Here is a 14,745-nt window from a genome sequence, read left to right on the forward strand (position 1 = left end):
ACCAATTTCCACCATGAAAAACGAAAAAGAAGTTTATGTTTTAAATGAATTGAAACTCCTAGATCTTTTGAGACTCATTGAACTCTTCAATGGCATGTTTAATCTCGATTATGCCCTACTATTCGTGACTGGGATGCCGAGGATCACAAACAAGGTGTAAATAACCATACGAATCACGTGGTGCACCCAATGCTACTATCACCTAATCAATGTGCCGGTCAGCCACACACGCTCCATTGATCTATGATAAGCATCGAGCCACCCTTTGCCACCAATGTCATCCCCAAATTAGTGTGCCGGTTAACCACACACGCTCCACTAATGTTTGACAAGGGTACGAAGTGTAATTCCATGGGTTAGCATACAATTTCACATTTTGCCTAAAGTAACTATGATTTGGGAATTTGAAAAAGCATTTAGTTACTTTGTACTTCATTATACTTATAATGGAAGGTTTCTGTCCTATCCTACCCGTTCGGCTAACGACCCGCCACTAGTCAAGAGTGCGGTGGGTAAGAGTGGATACCCATTCAATCGCCATTTTATAGGCAATTTCCTTAAACACCCCTTATAGACTAGCTTCGTGAATGAGGCCTACTAATGGTAAGACTGAATTTTTAGTTATACATATATAATATTAAACTTTTAATGTTATATATAGTATAAGGGTGTATTTTACACTTTTAAAATACTAGGTGGTTTAAATTATACTGTTAATTAACCAAAATCATTATGGATTTATTAAATCTCTTTTAATTATACACTTAATTAATTTAATAAAACCATAAGGGTTTAATTTGAACTTTTCAAAATCAGGGTTTTGGAATTTAGACTTTCAAAATTAACTTTTAATCAACAATTTAAATTCCAAAACTTGAGGGCAAGTTTTGAAACTCTTCAAAACAATTAGGTTTTAATCTCACTTAAAATTTTTGAATTTAAGACATTTAAATTAAAATTTTAAATATTAAAACTCTTGATTTAATAATTACCATAAATTAAACAATTAATTTAAATTATTAAATCACAACGGATTATCTAGATCATGAGGATAATTACCAATTATACATCTAAGATATCCTAATCCCTTAAATCCCTCTCTAAATCTTGAAAATAAGGGATGGGATAATTCAAGATCTTTAATTACCATATTTAACAATTAAAAGATAATTACAAGATATGGGATTATCCAAATCCCTAAAATTTAGGATCTAACCTTGGGGAAGGAGGTAATTTCGAAATCCAAGGGTTGGATAACCCTAGATTTCAAAATCTTGGAGGCTAAGGAAAGGATTTGGGAAACCCTAGCAAAAATCGCCATCTAGGGTTTTGCAACCCTAATTGCGAAAATTACCTAGCCTTTAGGGTTTATTAGCCATAAACCCTAATATGTCAAGTTCACAAATTTGAATAAAAGCTAATTGAAAACAAAAACCAATGGCTCTGATACCACTGATGGGTCTTATACAAACAATCCTGTGTGTGCATGCAATCCTAGTATTGGATCTATGTTTTCACTATTAGTTATACAACTTTATGAACACAAAAGGAAACCTAGCATGCTACTATAATTTTCGAAATTCATATATAAAGCTAGAATACATACCTTTTGTTGTTATATAGCAATAACAACTAGTTCCTTGAATTTCCTTAGCTCTTGAAAGCAAGTACCACAAGTGTAGTACCTCTAATGGAGTCACAAACACCATATGCAACTTGGATGAAGAGGAGAAAAAAAAGGCACCAAAAACGGCTGGAAACCCTAATGGAAGTGTTGTCCACGTTTTTGGGGCTTAAGGGTCCCTTTTATACATGTAGGCTATTAGGGTTTACAACTAGGAAACCCTAATCTGACTGCTTAGGCCCTAAGCAGCCCATGGACTCCTTAAACATATCCCTTGGACGATTTCTAATGGGCTTCCCATAGAATTCGTTCAACCTATATATTATTAGGTGATCCATAGCCCAATTATAATTATCTTATAATTACAACTTCAGTCCCCTAAGTTTAATTAATCTCTTTTAACCACAAAATTAATTCTTAATTAATTCTTGACCAATATTAATTAAACAATATGATTTATCCTTTAATATATTATTCTCATAATATATTAATAAATCATTTTTAAACCTTTCTCTCCTTAAATCATCCTACATATTGCTATGGTGAAGGCAACCCAAAAGGACCATGCTCATAATTAGGTCAAGTACATACCAAAACAGTTATGGACTTAGACACTAATCCAACAATTTACCCTCTACATAAGCGGACTGGACCTCATCAATGACACTTTCGATTACAGTCTTCAATCGAGTTGCTAGCACTTTAGAGATTATCTTGTAGATACATCCAATCAAGCTTATTGGTCTATAGTCCGCCAGAGTAGTAGGGTCTTTAGATTTAGGAGCTAATGTGATGAATGAGGAATTGCAACCTCTCGATAAGGTACCCGTTTCTTCAAATTTCCAGACAACCTTCATCACATCGTCTCTAAAGACGTCCCAAAATCTTTTGATAAACTTGAATGTGAGCCCGTCGGGATCTAGAGTCTTGTCTCCTCCACAATCCCATATTGCATCTTTCACTTCATCCACAGTAAAGGGATCTTCAATATGAATGGCTTCCATCACAGAAATCGTTTTGACCCGTGAGTTTACTAGTTTTGGTCTGGAGTTCCATCTTTCAGTAAATTTGTTTTGAAAGAACTTGAACGCATCTTCTTTGATGTCCTTGACTTCAGTATTCCAAGAGCTATTTATCCTCAAACCATTAATATGATTCTTTCTGTTATAGTTATTAATGAATCAATTGAAAAAGGAAGTATTCTAATCCTCATCCACAATCCACTTGACTCATGCTCGTTTTTTAGGCCCGCAACAGTTAACCTTTTGAGTTTAAGAATTCTTTTTAAACCATTACTTCTAACTAGGAGTTCATCATTAGTCAGCACCCATAATTCAGCTACCCTCTCAATTTCTGCAACTGAATCCTTAATTATTTCCTTTTCCTGTACTTCTTTCATGTGCTCATTCTTGCGCCATTCACGAACAACTTCTTTAACATATTTAAGTTTGGCAGCTAAATACGCATCAGTCAGTCCATAACCATTGCATTCAGTCCATGCTTTCACCACCGTCTGATCAATATCCTCCACCGATAACCAAGACTTGAAGAATTTAAATGGCCGGGGGCCAAAATCTTTCCTTGCCGAAGAGAGTGTTATGGGACATGTAATAGCCAGAGTTTGGGTATGTTATTTTATTATTTTGAATTATTATTTTGGGGGAACTCGATGAGTTGTTGCCTCAACTCATCGAGTAGAGTCTTATCTTTTGACGCGGTTTTGCGACTGGACTCGACGAGTCGGGTATCTAACTTGCCAAGTTGGTGCTGATTAGGAAAACCCTAATCCCCGGGTTGGGAGCCTATTTAAAGACCTTTATGGCCTACATTTGCGGCCATCCTATTCCAGAGAAACCCTAGAGAGAGTGAGGAAAGCTTGAGTGCAAATGAGGGCTTATAATCTTCATTTTTGGGGTGATTTTGCTAAAGGAAGAAGAGAGGATCCATCTAGAACGCGAAGGGAGCTTGGATTGGAGCTAATCATCTTGAGATATTGTCTTTGGAGGTATAATTCTTTCCATTTCACGTTTATATGGTGGATTTCATAGTTTTAGGGGTTTTCCCTCATAGTCTTATGAGATCTAGTGAGTATGAGGTCCCCTTGGTATGAATAACATCAGATCTGGACCATGAGAGGTCCCTAGAGCCATTATCTTCCAACTTTTTTCAAGCAAATAAATATTTGAAGAGTAGGTTGTCATTTCTAGTGTTATTTCTCCATTTGAGGCTTGTTATGGGTTGCATGCACGTAAAGGTTGCATCTTTACGTGACTTTTGAGTGTTTAAGGGTTAGATCTATGATTTGGTTAAGTAGATATGACCTCAAGAGGTTGTTTGAGCGAGTCCATGGAGGAAACTCGTCGAGTTCATAGGTGAACTCGACGAGTCGGACCGGGTTTCCTCGGGGTCTGACTTTAGTGGTAACCCAGTGAGTTGGGGGGGGGGGGTGACTCAGTGATTCGAGTGAGGCTTAGAAAGGGAAGAGTTTGTGGGGATGATGGGACTCGCCGAGTCATCATATGCACTCGACGAGTCTGGTGAAAATAGACAGTTGACTTTTAGGGATTGTTAACAAGTGGGCCTTTGGGCCTGTAGAGGGGTAGAATGGTCTTTTACCCTTCTAGGGATTTTTATGAGAGAATATCCAAGTTGGTGGAGAGACATTTATTTAGTGTAATTTATTATTATGACTAGGCGGAGGCTAGGCCAGTATTTCTGTGTTCGAGATTTTACTGAGATTCTCGAGGTGAGTGTTCTCACTATACCTTACCTAAAGTGGTAATCAGAGTTATGTGACGTAGTATTTATTATGCTAATTATGTGATGTGATTTCTATGTGATTTGTGTTATGTATGATTCAAAGTTCATAGAGTTAGAACCGGAAGGTTCAAAGAGTTAGGACCAGAGGGTCCGTAGAGCTAGGACCAGAGGGTCGATAGAGTTATAGCCTCGAGTGGCTAATATGTGTTATATGTGGTATTTTGAGGAAACTCACTAAGCATTTATGCTTACAGTGTTCTGTGTATGTGTTTCAGGTACCGGTAATAATCGCATGAAGGCGCTGAAATGATCTGTACACACTCGTGGAGTTTTGTTTATGTGATTCTGGAACATGTTTTCACTATGATGATAGTGGATACATTATGTTTGATATTAATTTATGAATGAAAATATGTTTTAAAAATGAAAATTTTGTTTTAGAAAAAAATCTGGTGTTACAAATTGGTATCAAAGCCTTGGATTGAGGGATTCAGATTTGCCTTCGGTTGTATTTGAACTCAAACTGAGGATTTGAGAAAGTTTTCATAAAATAAATGATTTTCCAAAGATTAAAAGGATTGAGAACGAAAAAGAGGAAAGCAGTGTGTACGATCAGACAGCGCCCGAACGGTGATTTCCCAAAAATACCCTTACATTATGAGTTATGAGATATGTTATGATATGATATGCATGCTAGAGTAGGCTAAGTATTCTTATTAGGACTAGAGTTTCCTGATTTGTGATGCCTTAGCCTAGGGAGATTATTGCTATGAGATGCTTGAGAGTGAGTAATTAGTAGTGAGGAGCTTATGAGAGCCTATCGAAGGGTAGCTTGTGTGTGCAGCAAGAGATAGAGTACTTGTGATATGGGATCCGTGGAGGGGGACTTGGAATGAATACTAATGCAGTGTGGAAGGTAGTATAGGGCCCGTGCTACTGGAAACACCAGATCAGTGAACAGTTCAAGTAGGAATCCTTATGATACTAGGGAGCAAGTAGGGTTGAGTTATCGAGTGCTAGTATGCTCGAGCGAGTCTCTGATAATTTTTATGTTGTATTTCAGAGAAATCATGGTTGGGACACACCACAGGCCAGGGACTAGCGAGGGGGTGCGAGCAATGAGGAGCTCCGCTAGATGATTCATGATGAGGTGGCTGCTGCCATCCGAGCTGAGATTCCAGAGATGTTTGGGTCTATCAAGATCACCCTGATTAAGAATTTTGATGAGCGGTACGCTGCTCTTACTATGTTGCTGTTGCTGAAGCCACTGTAGCTGTTGTTGCTGCCAGGCCACAGGGGGGGTGATGTGTTGCTGTACCGGTAGTTCATCAACACGAAGTCACCAGAGTTTAATGGGACTCAGGATCCGATAGCCGCGATGAGGTAGGTCTCTAACATTGAGGGGTGCTTCTACACATGTTCATCTCCGTAGCATCTGAGGGTACGGATCGCTTTGAACCATCTTCACTTGGGAGAAAAGGATTGGTGGAAGTTCGCAACAACACACTTCACTTCTGTAGAGCTTGTTGCGGCGACCTGGGAGAGGTTTACCGCTATGTTTCGAGATGAGTACGTTCCCCCGGTGGAAAAGGAATGGCTGGCCTAGGAGTTCTTGACCCTCAAGCAGGTTACTGAGTCTGTTACCACGATTGCCAGGATGTTTCACGAGAGGGTGATGTTTTGCCTTGAGCAGATGTCTATGAAGCAGGCACGCATGAGTCGATATATGAGTATGCTGCGGAGGGACATTCGCGAGTTCGTGGCAAACTCGACATACCAGACATTTTCCGAGCTTCAGGAAAATGCTCAGAAGAGGGAGATCGAGCTCGAGACACAGGCCAGGGAGGAGGCCGAGTCTTAGAATATGGAGAGGCAACCGACTCAGTCTCAGCCGGCAGCCAAACGGGCAAAGCCCGCTGATGCGAGGGCAGGGAGCCAGAAGGTGCGCACTTGTAGTATGTAGCACCTGGTTTCCGGTATGTGAATTTTATTTGAGCATTGCCCTATTTTAGCCTTGGACTCGGCGAGTCATAAGGTCCGACTCGCCGAGTAGGGACGAGACTCAGGACACGTTTAAGTGGGCGACTCGGTGAGTCCATATCCTGGACTCGGCGAGTCACCGCTGCTGGATGAAACCCTAAGTTTCAAGGGTTTGCACCCTATTTAAACCCTCATTCCGCCCCAACTCGTCCCCATTCACCCCCAGAACTCCCCCAACATCGTTTTCCCTTATTTCCTTGAGAGATTGAAGTGTTCTTGGTGTGTTCTTGAAGGTTTTGAGGAGAAAGAGGAGTAGATCAAGAAGTGGAGAAGGAGATCAGCCATCTTTGTGTCATTTCAACATTTTCCTTGAGGTATATCTCGTTTTTCCTCTGTTTCTATGCTTAGGATTTCATTTGAGACACTCTTGAGCAATTCTTCAAGCTTGTTTGTGCTTAATGTTTCGTAATAAGTGGATTAACCTCTAGATCTAGGCAAGATTGAGCTCCAGGAGCTCAGATCTGTTAGCTTTATGGCCCCATGTGGCTTGTTCATCCTAGATCTACCCTTTTGAGGCATTTTGCACCCTAAAATCCACATTAGTGAATATCCACACGTAAAGTTGGAAACTTTACGTGTGATTTGTGTCCTAGAAGTCCAGATCTATGAATGGCATGGACTGAAATCGAGTAAATCGGTGTATTTGGTGGATGCATGGCGGCGACTCGGCGAGTCGTATAGGCGACTCGGCGAGTCTGTTCGCGAGTCACCGATTTGGTCCCTTCATGATGTATCGAGTTGAACCGTGAGTCACAGGGGGTGACTCGGTGAGTTGGGAGCTGAACTCACCCATGTTAGGACTCGGGGAGTCCAAGGCAATCTTCATAGATCAAGAACAAACTCGGCGAGTCTTAGCATAAAGTGTTCTTCGGATGAAGATGAACTCGACGAGTTATTCATACAACTCGGCGAGTAGGATGTAGGAGTTGAATGACAGTTAGAAGATGAACTCGTCGAGTCATAGCCCAACTCGACGAGTAGAACCAGGGACCCAGGACAATAGTTTGCTAGGGACTCGGTGAGTGGAGATCCACTTGGCGAGTCGGGTCAACTGAAAGTTGACTCTAGCATTGGCTTAGAGCTAGACCGGGGGTAAAATGGTCATTTTACCTAAAGGATAGGTAGCAGTGTTTGATTGAGTATGTTATGGGAATTGCAGCCGGAGGACTCCCGGAGCAGCAGCAGTCAGTTAGTTCCCGATCAGTTCAGCAGCTACTTCGAGGTGAGTTACCTTCCAGTAGCGGTGGGTCTAAGGCCACAATGCCGGCCCACCAGTAGGAGACGTATGATAGATGATTGTCTTTGTGAAATCATCTAGGTTTGCTATTACCTGTTATGTTATATGCTGTCATGATACGTTATATCCCATAGTAGTAGAGTTCGGTCGTTAGGACCGCTGGGTAGTCAGACACCCCAGAATTATCGGACTGTATGTGATGGTATGCTTGTATGTTGGTCTGTTATGTTATGCGATAGAGGTAGCGGGAGGGGACTAGTACCCGAGGATCGGTTGTTAGGATCGATGGGTAGTCAGCACCCCAGAATGGCTTGACATGGGTAGTCAGCACCCCAGAATGGCTTGACACGGGTAAGACGGCACCCCAGAATGGCCGTATGGGTAGGTCGGCACCCCAGAATGGCCGTACCGGGTAGTCAGGCACCCCAGAATAGCCTGGCAGTACATATGTTATGTGTTTGTATGGTATGTGGTACGTTGGGGGAACTCACTAAGCTTTGTGCTTACATTTACAGTTTTGTTTTCAGGTACCTCTGCACCGAAGGGGAAGGAGCCGGCGCGGTAGCGGCACGTCATACATACACTCTTCGGTTTTCGCAATTACGAGATTTACTGGGATTGTACTCTGATATTTTGATGGGATGTATGGTTTGACCTTTTAGAACATGGTTGCGATGTGTTATGGTGTGATCAAACAATGTTTTTATTTATTAATGTTTTCCAAAGTAATATTTTAAAATGAAATTTTCGGACGTAAAAATCGGGTCGTTACATAGTAAGTGCGGAAAGGGTCATTAGGGTGTATGTAGATCTGGATCTTGCTACAAGTGTAGCAAGGAGAGGCATATGGCGAAGGAATGCCCGAAGGGATTTGCAGTGTGTTTCCACTGCAACCAGACTGGCCATCGGAAGGCCAAGTTCCCACAGCTGCGGGGGTCGGTGCAGGGAGCATCACAGGGATCTGCCCCTGCTGTGGTGCGAGCTACAGAGAGTTGGTCAGTGAAGGCTGAGGAGCCTAAGGCTCATGGGAGAACCTTTCAGTTGACAGCGGAGGAGGTCCACGCAACGCCTGATGTTGTGGCTGGTATGTATCCTTCCATTTATATATGCTATGCTTGAGGTATTGTATTTATATTATGATATGTGTAGGTACTTTTCTTTTGAATTCTGTAGCTGATTTGGTGTTATTTGACTCGGGTGCGAGTCGGTCATTTGTGTCTTTAGCGTTCAGTCAGCACATCAGTATTCAGCGGGAGGCGATGAGTCGACCTCTACGGGTTTCTATATCCAACGAGCGAGCTGTGTATGCCAGGGATGTGATTCGGGGATGTCTGCTTGAGATCTTCGGTGTTGAGTTTCCGATAGATCTAGTTCCCATTGTGATGGGGGATGTGTGCGTTATAGTGGGCATGTATTGGTTGAGCCGCTTCGGGGCTGTTATTGACTGCGAGCGACAGTTAGTGACGATACGAGACCCTAGTAGGGGAGTGTTGACGGTATATGGCGAGGGTACCTGAAGTGAGTCGGCATTTTGTTTAGCCGCCAGAGCCAGGCAGAGTCTTCAGTAGGGTTGCAAGGGGTTTATAGCCTATGTGTTGGATACCCGAGCAGCTGTGGGTAGACTGAGTTTAGTTGATGATGTTCCGGTAGTGTGCCAGTTTCCGGATGTTTTTCCTGGGGAATTACCGGGTGTGCCTCCAGAAAGGCAGGTGGAGTTTCACATTGATTTGGTTCCGGGAGCAGCGCCTTTCGCCAAGGTGCCTTATCGTCTTGCACCACCAGAGATGCAAGAGTTATCCTCGCAACTTCAGGAGCTGTTAGGGAAAAGGTTTATTCGACCGAGTAGCTCGCCTTGGGGAGCTCCGATCCTTTTTGTCAAGAAAAAGGATGGTTTGCACCGGATGTGCATTGATTAGCGGGAGCTGAACAAGCTGACGGTCAAGAACCGTTATCCGTTGCCGAGGATTGATGATCTGTCTGATCAGTTGCAGGGGGTGTCTTGGTTTTCCAAAATAGACATGAGGTCTGGATATCACCAGATGAGGGTACTTGATGAGGATATCCATAAGACAGCATTCAGGACACGTTATGGGCATTATGTGTTCGTGGTGATGCCCTTCGGGATCACCAATGCACCAACAACGTTCATGGATCTCATGAACATGGTATGCAAGTCAATGCTAGATCGGCCAGTGATTGTGTTTATTGATGATATTCTAGTGTATTCTAGATCCTAAGAGTAGCATGAGGAGCATTTGAGGGAGGTCCTCGGGGTGTTGAGATCGGAGAGGCTTTATGCTAAATTCTCCAAGTGCGATTTCTGGTTACGAGAGGTCCAGTTCATAGGATATCTTGTTAATCAGAGTGGTATGTTGGTCGACCCGACCAAGATTGAGGTAGTGATGAGTTGGAAGGTGTCAAAATCCACTACTGAGATCAGAAGTTTTCTAGGATTGGCTGGTTATTATCGGAGATTCATCAAGGATTTCTCCAAGATTGCAGTGCCACTTACTCGGTTGACCCGGAAAGGAGTTGTTTTCTCATGGGGTCCAGAGAAGCAGACCTCATTTGAGACTCTTCACCGTAGATTGTGCCAATCCTTGGTGTTATCTCTTCCACAGGGAGTGGAGGATTTTGTGGTGTACTGCGATGCATCGATATCACGGTTGGGCGTGGTGCTTATGCAGAGAGGACATGTGATAGCATATGCATCAAGGCAACTGAAGTCTCATGAGGCAAGGTATCCCACTCATGATCTGGAGCTGGGGGCTGTGGTGCTTGCTCTCAAGATCTGGCGTCACTACCTGTATGGGGTTCGGTGTACTATATACACGGACCAAAAGAGTTTGAAGTACTTAATGTATCAGCCCAACCTAAACATGCACTGGAGGTGATGGTTGGATGTAGTGAAGGATTATGATTGTGAGATCCTATACCACCTAGACAAGGCGAATGTAGTAGCCGATGCACTGAGTCGTAGGGCGGAAAGTGCCCCGATTCGAGATATGTGTATGAGGATGACGGTGATGACCCCGATGTTAGATAACATCCGACGGGCTCAAGCAGAGGCGGCGAGACTAGATAACCGCAAGAAGGAGCGAGTAATTGGGCAGATATCTGAGTTTGTGACCAATAGTCGGGGGCTTATAACTTATCACGGTCGGATCTGGGTGCCTTATATAGGCGGGGCACATGGTTTTTTGATGGAGGAGGTGCATAGATCGAGATTTTCGATCCATCCTGGGTCCACTAAGATGTATTTGGATTTGAAGAGATATTATTGGTGGCCTTGCATGAAGAGGGATGTTGCGTGGGTCGTAGAGAGGTGTTTGACCTGTCGTCGGGTTAAGGCCGAGCACCTACAGTCGCATGACAAGTTGCAGCCACTTGAGGTTCCCCGGTGGAAGTGGGAACAAATTACTCTGGATTTCATCACCAAGTTACCAAGAACCTCAAGTGGTGTCGATGCAATCTGGGTGATTGTAGATCGGTTGACGAAGAGCGCTTACTTCCTTGCTATTAGTGAGAGTTCTTCTGCGAAGAAGTTGGCAGAGGTATACGTAAGAGAGGTGGTGTCACGACATGGGGTGCCGATATCGATTGTGTCCGATAGAGATGTGCGTTTCACTTCCAGGTTTTTCAAGAAGTTTCACGAGGAGCTGGGTACAAGATTGCATTTCAGCACTGCTTACCAGCCTCAGACCGACGGTCAGAGTGAGCAGACTATTCAGACGCCCGTGGACATGCTTCATGCATGTGTATTGGACTTCAGAGGGAGTTGGGACACGTATCTGCCTTTGGATGAGTTTTCCTATAACAACAGCCATCATTCGAATATTGGTATACCTCCCTTCGAGCTGTTGTATGGAAGGAGGTGTCGGACTCCCATTTGTTAGGGAGAGGTAGGACAGCGGGTGATGGGTAGTACGGAGATAGTGCTCTAGACTACTGAGCAGATTCGGCAGGTGAGACAGAGGTTGCTGACGGCTCAGAGTCATCAGAAGAGCTATGCGGATAAGCGTCGCTCAGAGCTTGAGTTCCAAGTTGGTGATTTCGTTCTCCTGAAGGTATCACCTTGGAAAGGTGTGATTCGGTTCAGAAAGAGAGGCAAGTTGGGGCCTCAGTATATTGGTCCATTTAGAGTGATCGCGAGGGTAGGCAGGGTAGCGTATCGTTTGGAGTTACCTACAGAGTTAGGTCAGATTCATGATACCTTCCATGTGTCTCAGTTGAGAAAGTGTATTGCTAATGAATCGGCATTAGTACCATTAGAAGATATTCAAGTGGATGCGAGCCTGAATTATGTTGAAAGGCCAATTGTGATACGGGATTGAAGGATCAAGGTTTTGAGAAACAAGGAGGTGTCCCTTTGTAGCATCGGAAAGGGTCGGAGCTGACATGAGAACCAAAGATCGAGATGCGTGAGTAGTACCCAGAGTTATTGTGGAGAGAGACTTCGAGGGTGAAGTCTGATTCTAATGGGGGAGAATTGTAACAAACAGAGTTTGGGTATGTAATTTTACTATTTTGAATTATTATTTTGTGGGAACTCAATGAGTTGGTGCCTCAACTCGTCGAGTAGAGTCTTATCTGTTGATGCGGTTTTGCGACCGGACTCGACTTGTCGGGTATCTGACTCGCCAAGTCGATGCTGATTAGGAAAACCCTAATCCCTAGGTTGGGAGCCTATTTAAAGACCTTTATGGCCTTCATTTGCGGCCACCCTATTCCAGAGAAACCCTAGAGTGAGGAAGGCTTGAGTGCAAAGGAGGGCTTATAATCTTAATTTTGGGGTGATTTTGCTAAAGGAAGAAGAGAGGATCCATCTAGAACGCGAAGGGAGCTTGGATTGGAGCTAATCATCTTGAGATATTGTCTTTGGAGGTATAATTCTTTCCATTTCACGTTCATATGGTGGATTTCATAGTTTTAGGGTTTTTCCCTCAAAATCTTATGAGATCTAGTGAGTATAAGGTCCCCTTGGTATGAATAACATCAGATCTGAACCATGAGAGGTCCTTAGAGCCATTATCTTCTAGATTTTTGCAAGCAAATAAGGATTTGGAGACTAGGTTGCCATTTCTAGTTTTATTTCTCCATTTAAGGCTTGTTATGGGTTGCATGCATGTAAAGGTTGCACCTTTACATGACTTTTGAGTGTTTAAGGGTTAAATATATGATTTGGATAAGCAGACCTGACCTCAGGACGTTTTTTGAGTGAGTCCATGGAGGAAACTCATCGAGTTCATACGTGAACTCGACGAGTCGGACCGGGTTGCCCTGGGGTCTCACTTCAGTGGTGACCCGGTGAGTTGGGGGGGGGGGGTAACTCAATGAGTCAAGTTAGGCTTAGAAAGGGAAGAGTCTGTGGGGACGATGGGACTCGACGAGTCATTGTATGCACTCGGCGAGTCTGGTCAAAATAGATAGTTGACTTTTAGGGATTGTCAACAAGTGGGCGTTTGGGCCTGTAGAGCGGTAGAATGGTCTTTTACCCTTCTAGGGACTTTTATGAGAGAATATCCAAGTTAGTGGAGAGACATTTATTTAGTGTAATTTATTATTGTAATTAGGCGGAGGCTAGGCCAGTATTTCTGAGTTCGAGATTTTACCAAGATTCTCGAGGTGAATCTTCTCACTATACCTTACCTAGAGTGGTAATTAGAGTTATGTGATGAAGTATTTATTATGCTAATTATGTGATGTGATTTCTATGTGATTTGTGTTTTGTATGATTGAAAGTTCACAGAGTTAGAACCGGAAGGTTCACAGAGTTAGGACCAGAGGGTCCATAGAGCTAGGACCAGAGGGTCCACAGAGTTATAACTTCGAGTGGCAATATGTGTTATATGTGGTATTTTGGGGAAACTCATTAAGCATTTATGCTTACAGTGTTTTGTGTATGTGTTTCAGGTACCAGTGATGATCGCGGGAAGGCGCCAACATGATCTGTACACACTCGTGGAGTTTTGTTTATGTGATTCTGGAACATGTTTTTACTATGATGATAGTGGATACATTATGTTTGATATTAATTTATGAATGAAAATATGTTTTAAAAAATTAAAATTTTGTTTTGGAATAATGATTTTTTATAACATTTGACTTCTGAAAGAACCTTGTGTTCCAAATGGAGACTAGACCACCAGAACACTCACTAGAGTTAAACCCATCAAAATCCATCTCTGTGGAATCCCAACATCCATTTACATTGATGGCAATATAGTTTGTTAGCTGAGTTTCTTGCATTCCCATGAAGTTAATATTGTGTTGTAATTTCAGTCTCCTTACACATTTCAGTTTGGCATCTTCCCCAATACCACGTACGTTGAGTGACAGGAAGTTCATGGGTCACAATTATATACACCTTCCTCACCAGCAACAATATTAACGAAGCTGCTGTCGCCATCAATTTGGAACCCAAGTTCCTTACAAATTCTTGCAGTTTGAGCCACTTCATCAGCACATGAACTCTCATATACCTTATCAGTGGGGTTAAGACTAGAATCAGGCTGATTATTTAGAATTATGGTAGACGAGATAAGTTCAGCAGGATCAGAAGGAGAATTAATATCCACTACCGGTTTCATAGGGGTTTGGGGATTAGTTTGTATCTGTGGATTATTGGAGGTGACTTCTGGACATTGTTTTCTTTTCTTGGCCGAGTGACAGTCTGAAGTCGGTATCACAAGGGGTTCTGTTAAGTGGCCAAGTTGATAGGAGATGTTGGGGTGAGATTTCGGAAATAGCACAAAGCAGCCCATAGGAATCAATTTGCTAATTGATCCAAATTTATTCCGCTCCGAACCCGTTATTGAATCTGATTTGGATTCGAATTTGAAAAACATATTGGGAATTGATTTCTCATTAGTTGCATGTTCCTGAGAATTATCCTCTGGAATCCCAATCGACTCAACAATTCTCGGAGATCCCAATGTGTTGATTCCAATGTAAATTCCCATTTTCGTCGGTGCCCCACCTTCCGTTCCGGCACCCCAAGTCCCTTCGACCGGAGATATGTCGCCTTCCTCTCCTTCATGTGGATCATCTGAATCTGGTTTGAACTCACCTTCTTCAATGTCAT

The 14,745-nt window shown here is 42.9% G+C and overlaps 1 protein-coding gene across 1 annotated transcript; it reads right to left on the reverse strand.

Moving 5' to 3' along the window:
- Nucleotides 1-2,238: 2,238 nt before the first annotated feature.
- Nucleotides 2,239-14,009, reverse strand: LOC145003090 (uncharacterized). Its single transcript, XM_078962239.1, has 3 exons — nt 13,780-14,009; nt 2,887-3,204; nt 2,239-2,785 (listed from the first exon to the last, which is right to left on the reverse strand). The coding sequence occupies exons 1-3, from the start codon at nt 14,007-14,009 to the stop codon at nt 2,239-2,241; spliced, it is 1,095 nt and encodes a 364-aa protein (XP_078818365.1).
- Nucleotides 14,010-14,745: the final 736 nt, after the last annotated feature.

Source organism: Lactuca saligna, chromosome 6, assembly GCF_052625555.1.
Source record: "Lactuca saligna cultivar CGN05327 chromosome 6, ASM5262555v1, whole genome shotgun sequence".
NCBI classification, from domain to species: Eukaryota; Viridiplantae; Streptophyta; class Magnoliopsida; order Asterales; family Asteraceae; genus Lactuca; species Lactuca saligna.

Coding starts and splice junctions, on each gene's coding strand:
- LOC145003090 (XM_078962239.1), bottom strand. CDS start 14,009: ATGAACTTCCTGTCACTCAACGTACGTGGTATTGGGGAAGATGCCAAA. Junction 3,205..13,779: donor GTCTCCATTTGGAACACAAG/GTTCTTTCAGAA, acceptor CTCTTCGGCAAG/GAAAGATTTTGGCCCCCGGC. Junction 2,786..2,886: donor AGAATTCTTAAACTCAAAAG/GTTAACTGTTGC, acceptor TAACTATAACAG/AAAGAATCATATTAATGGTT.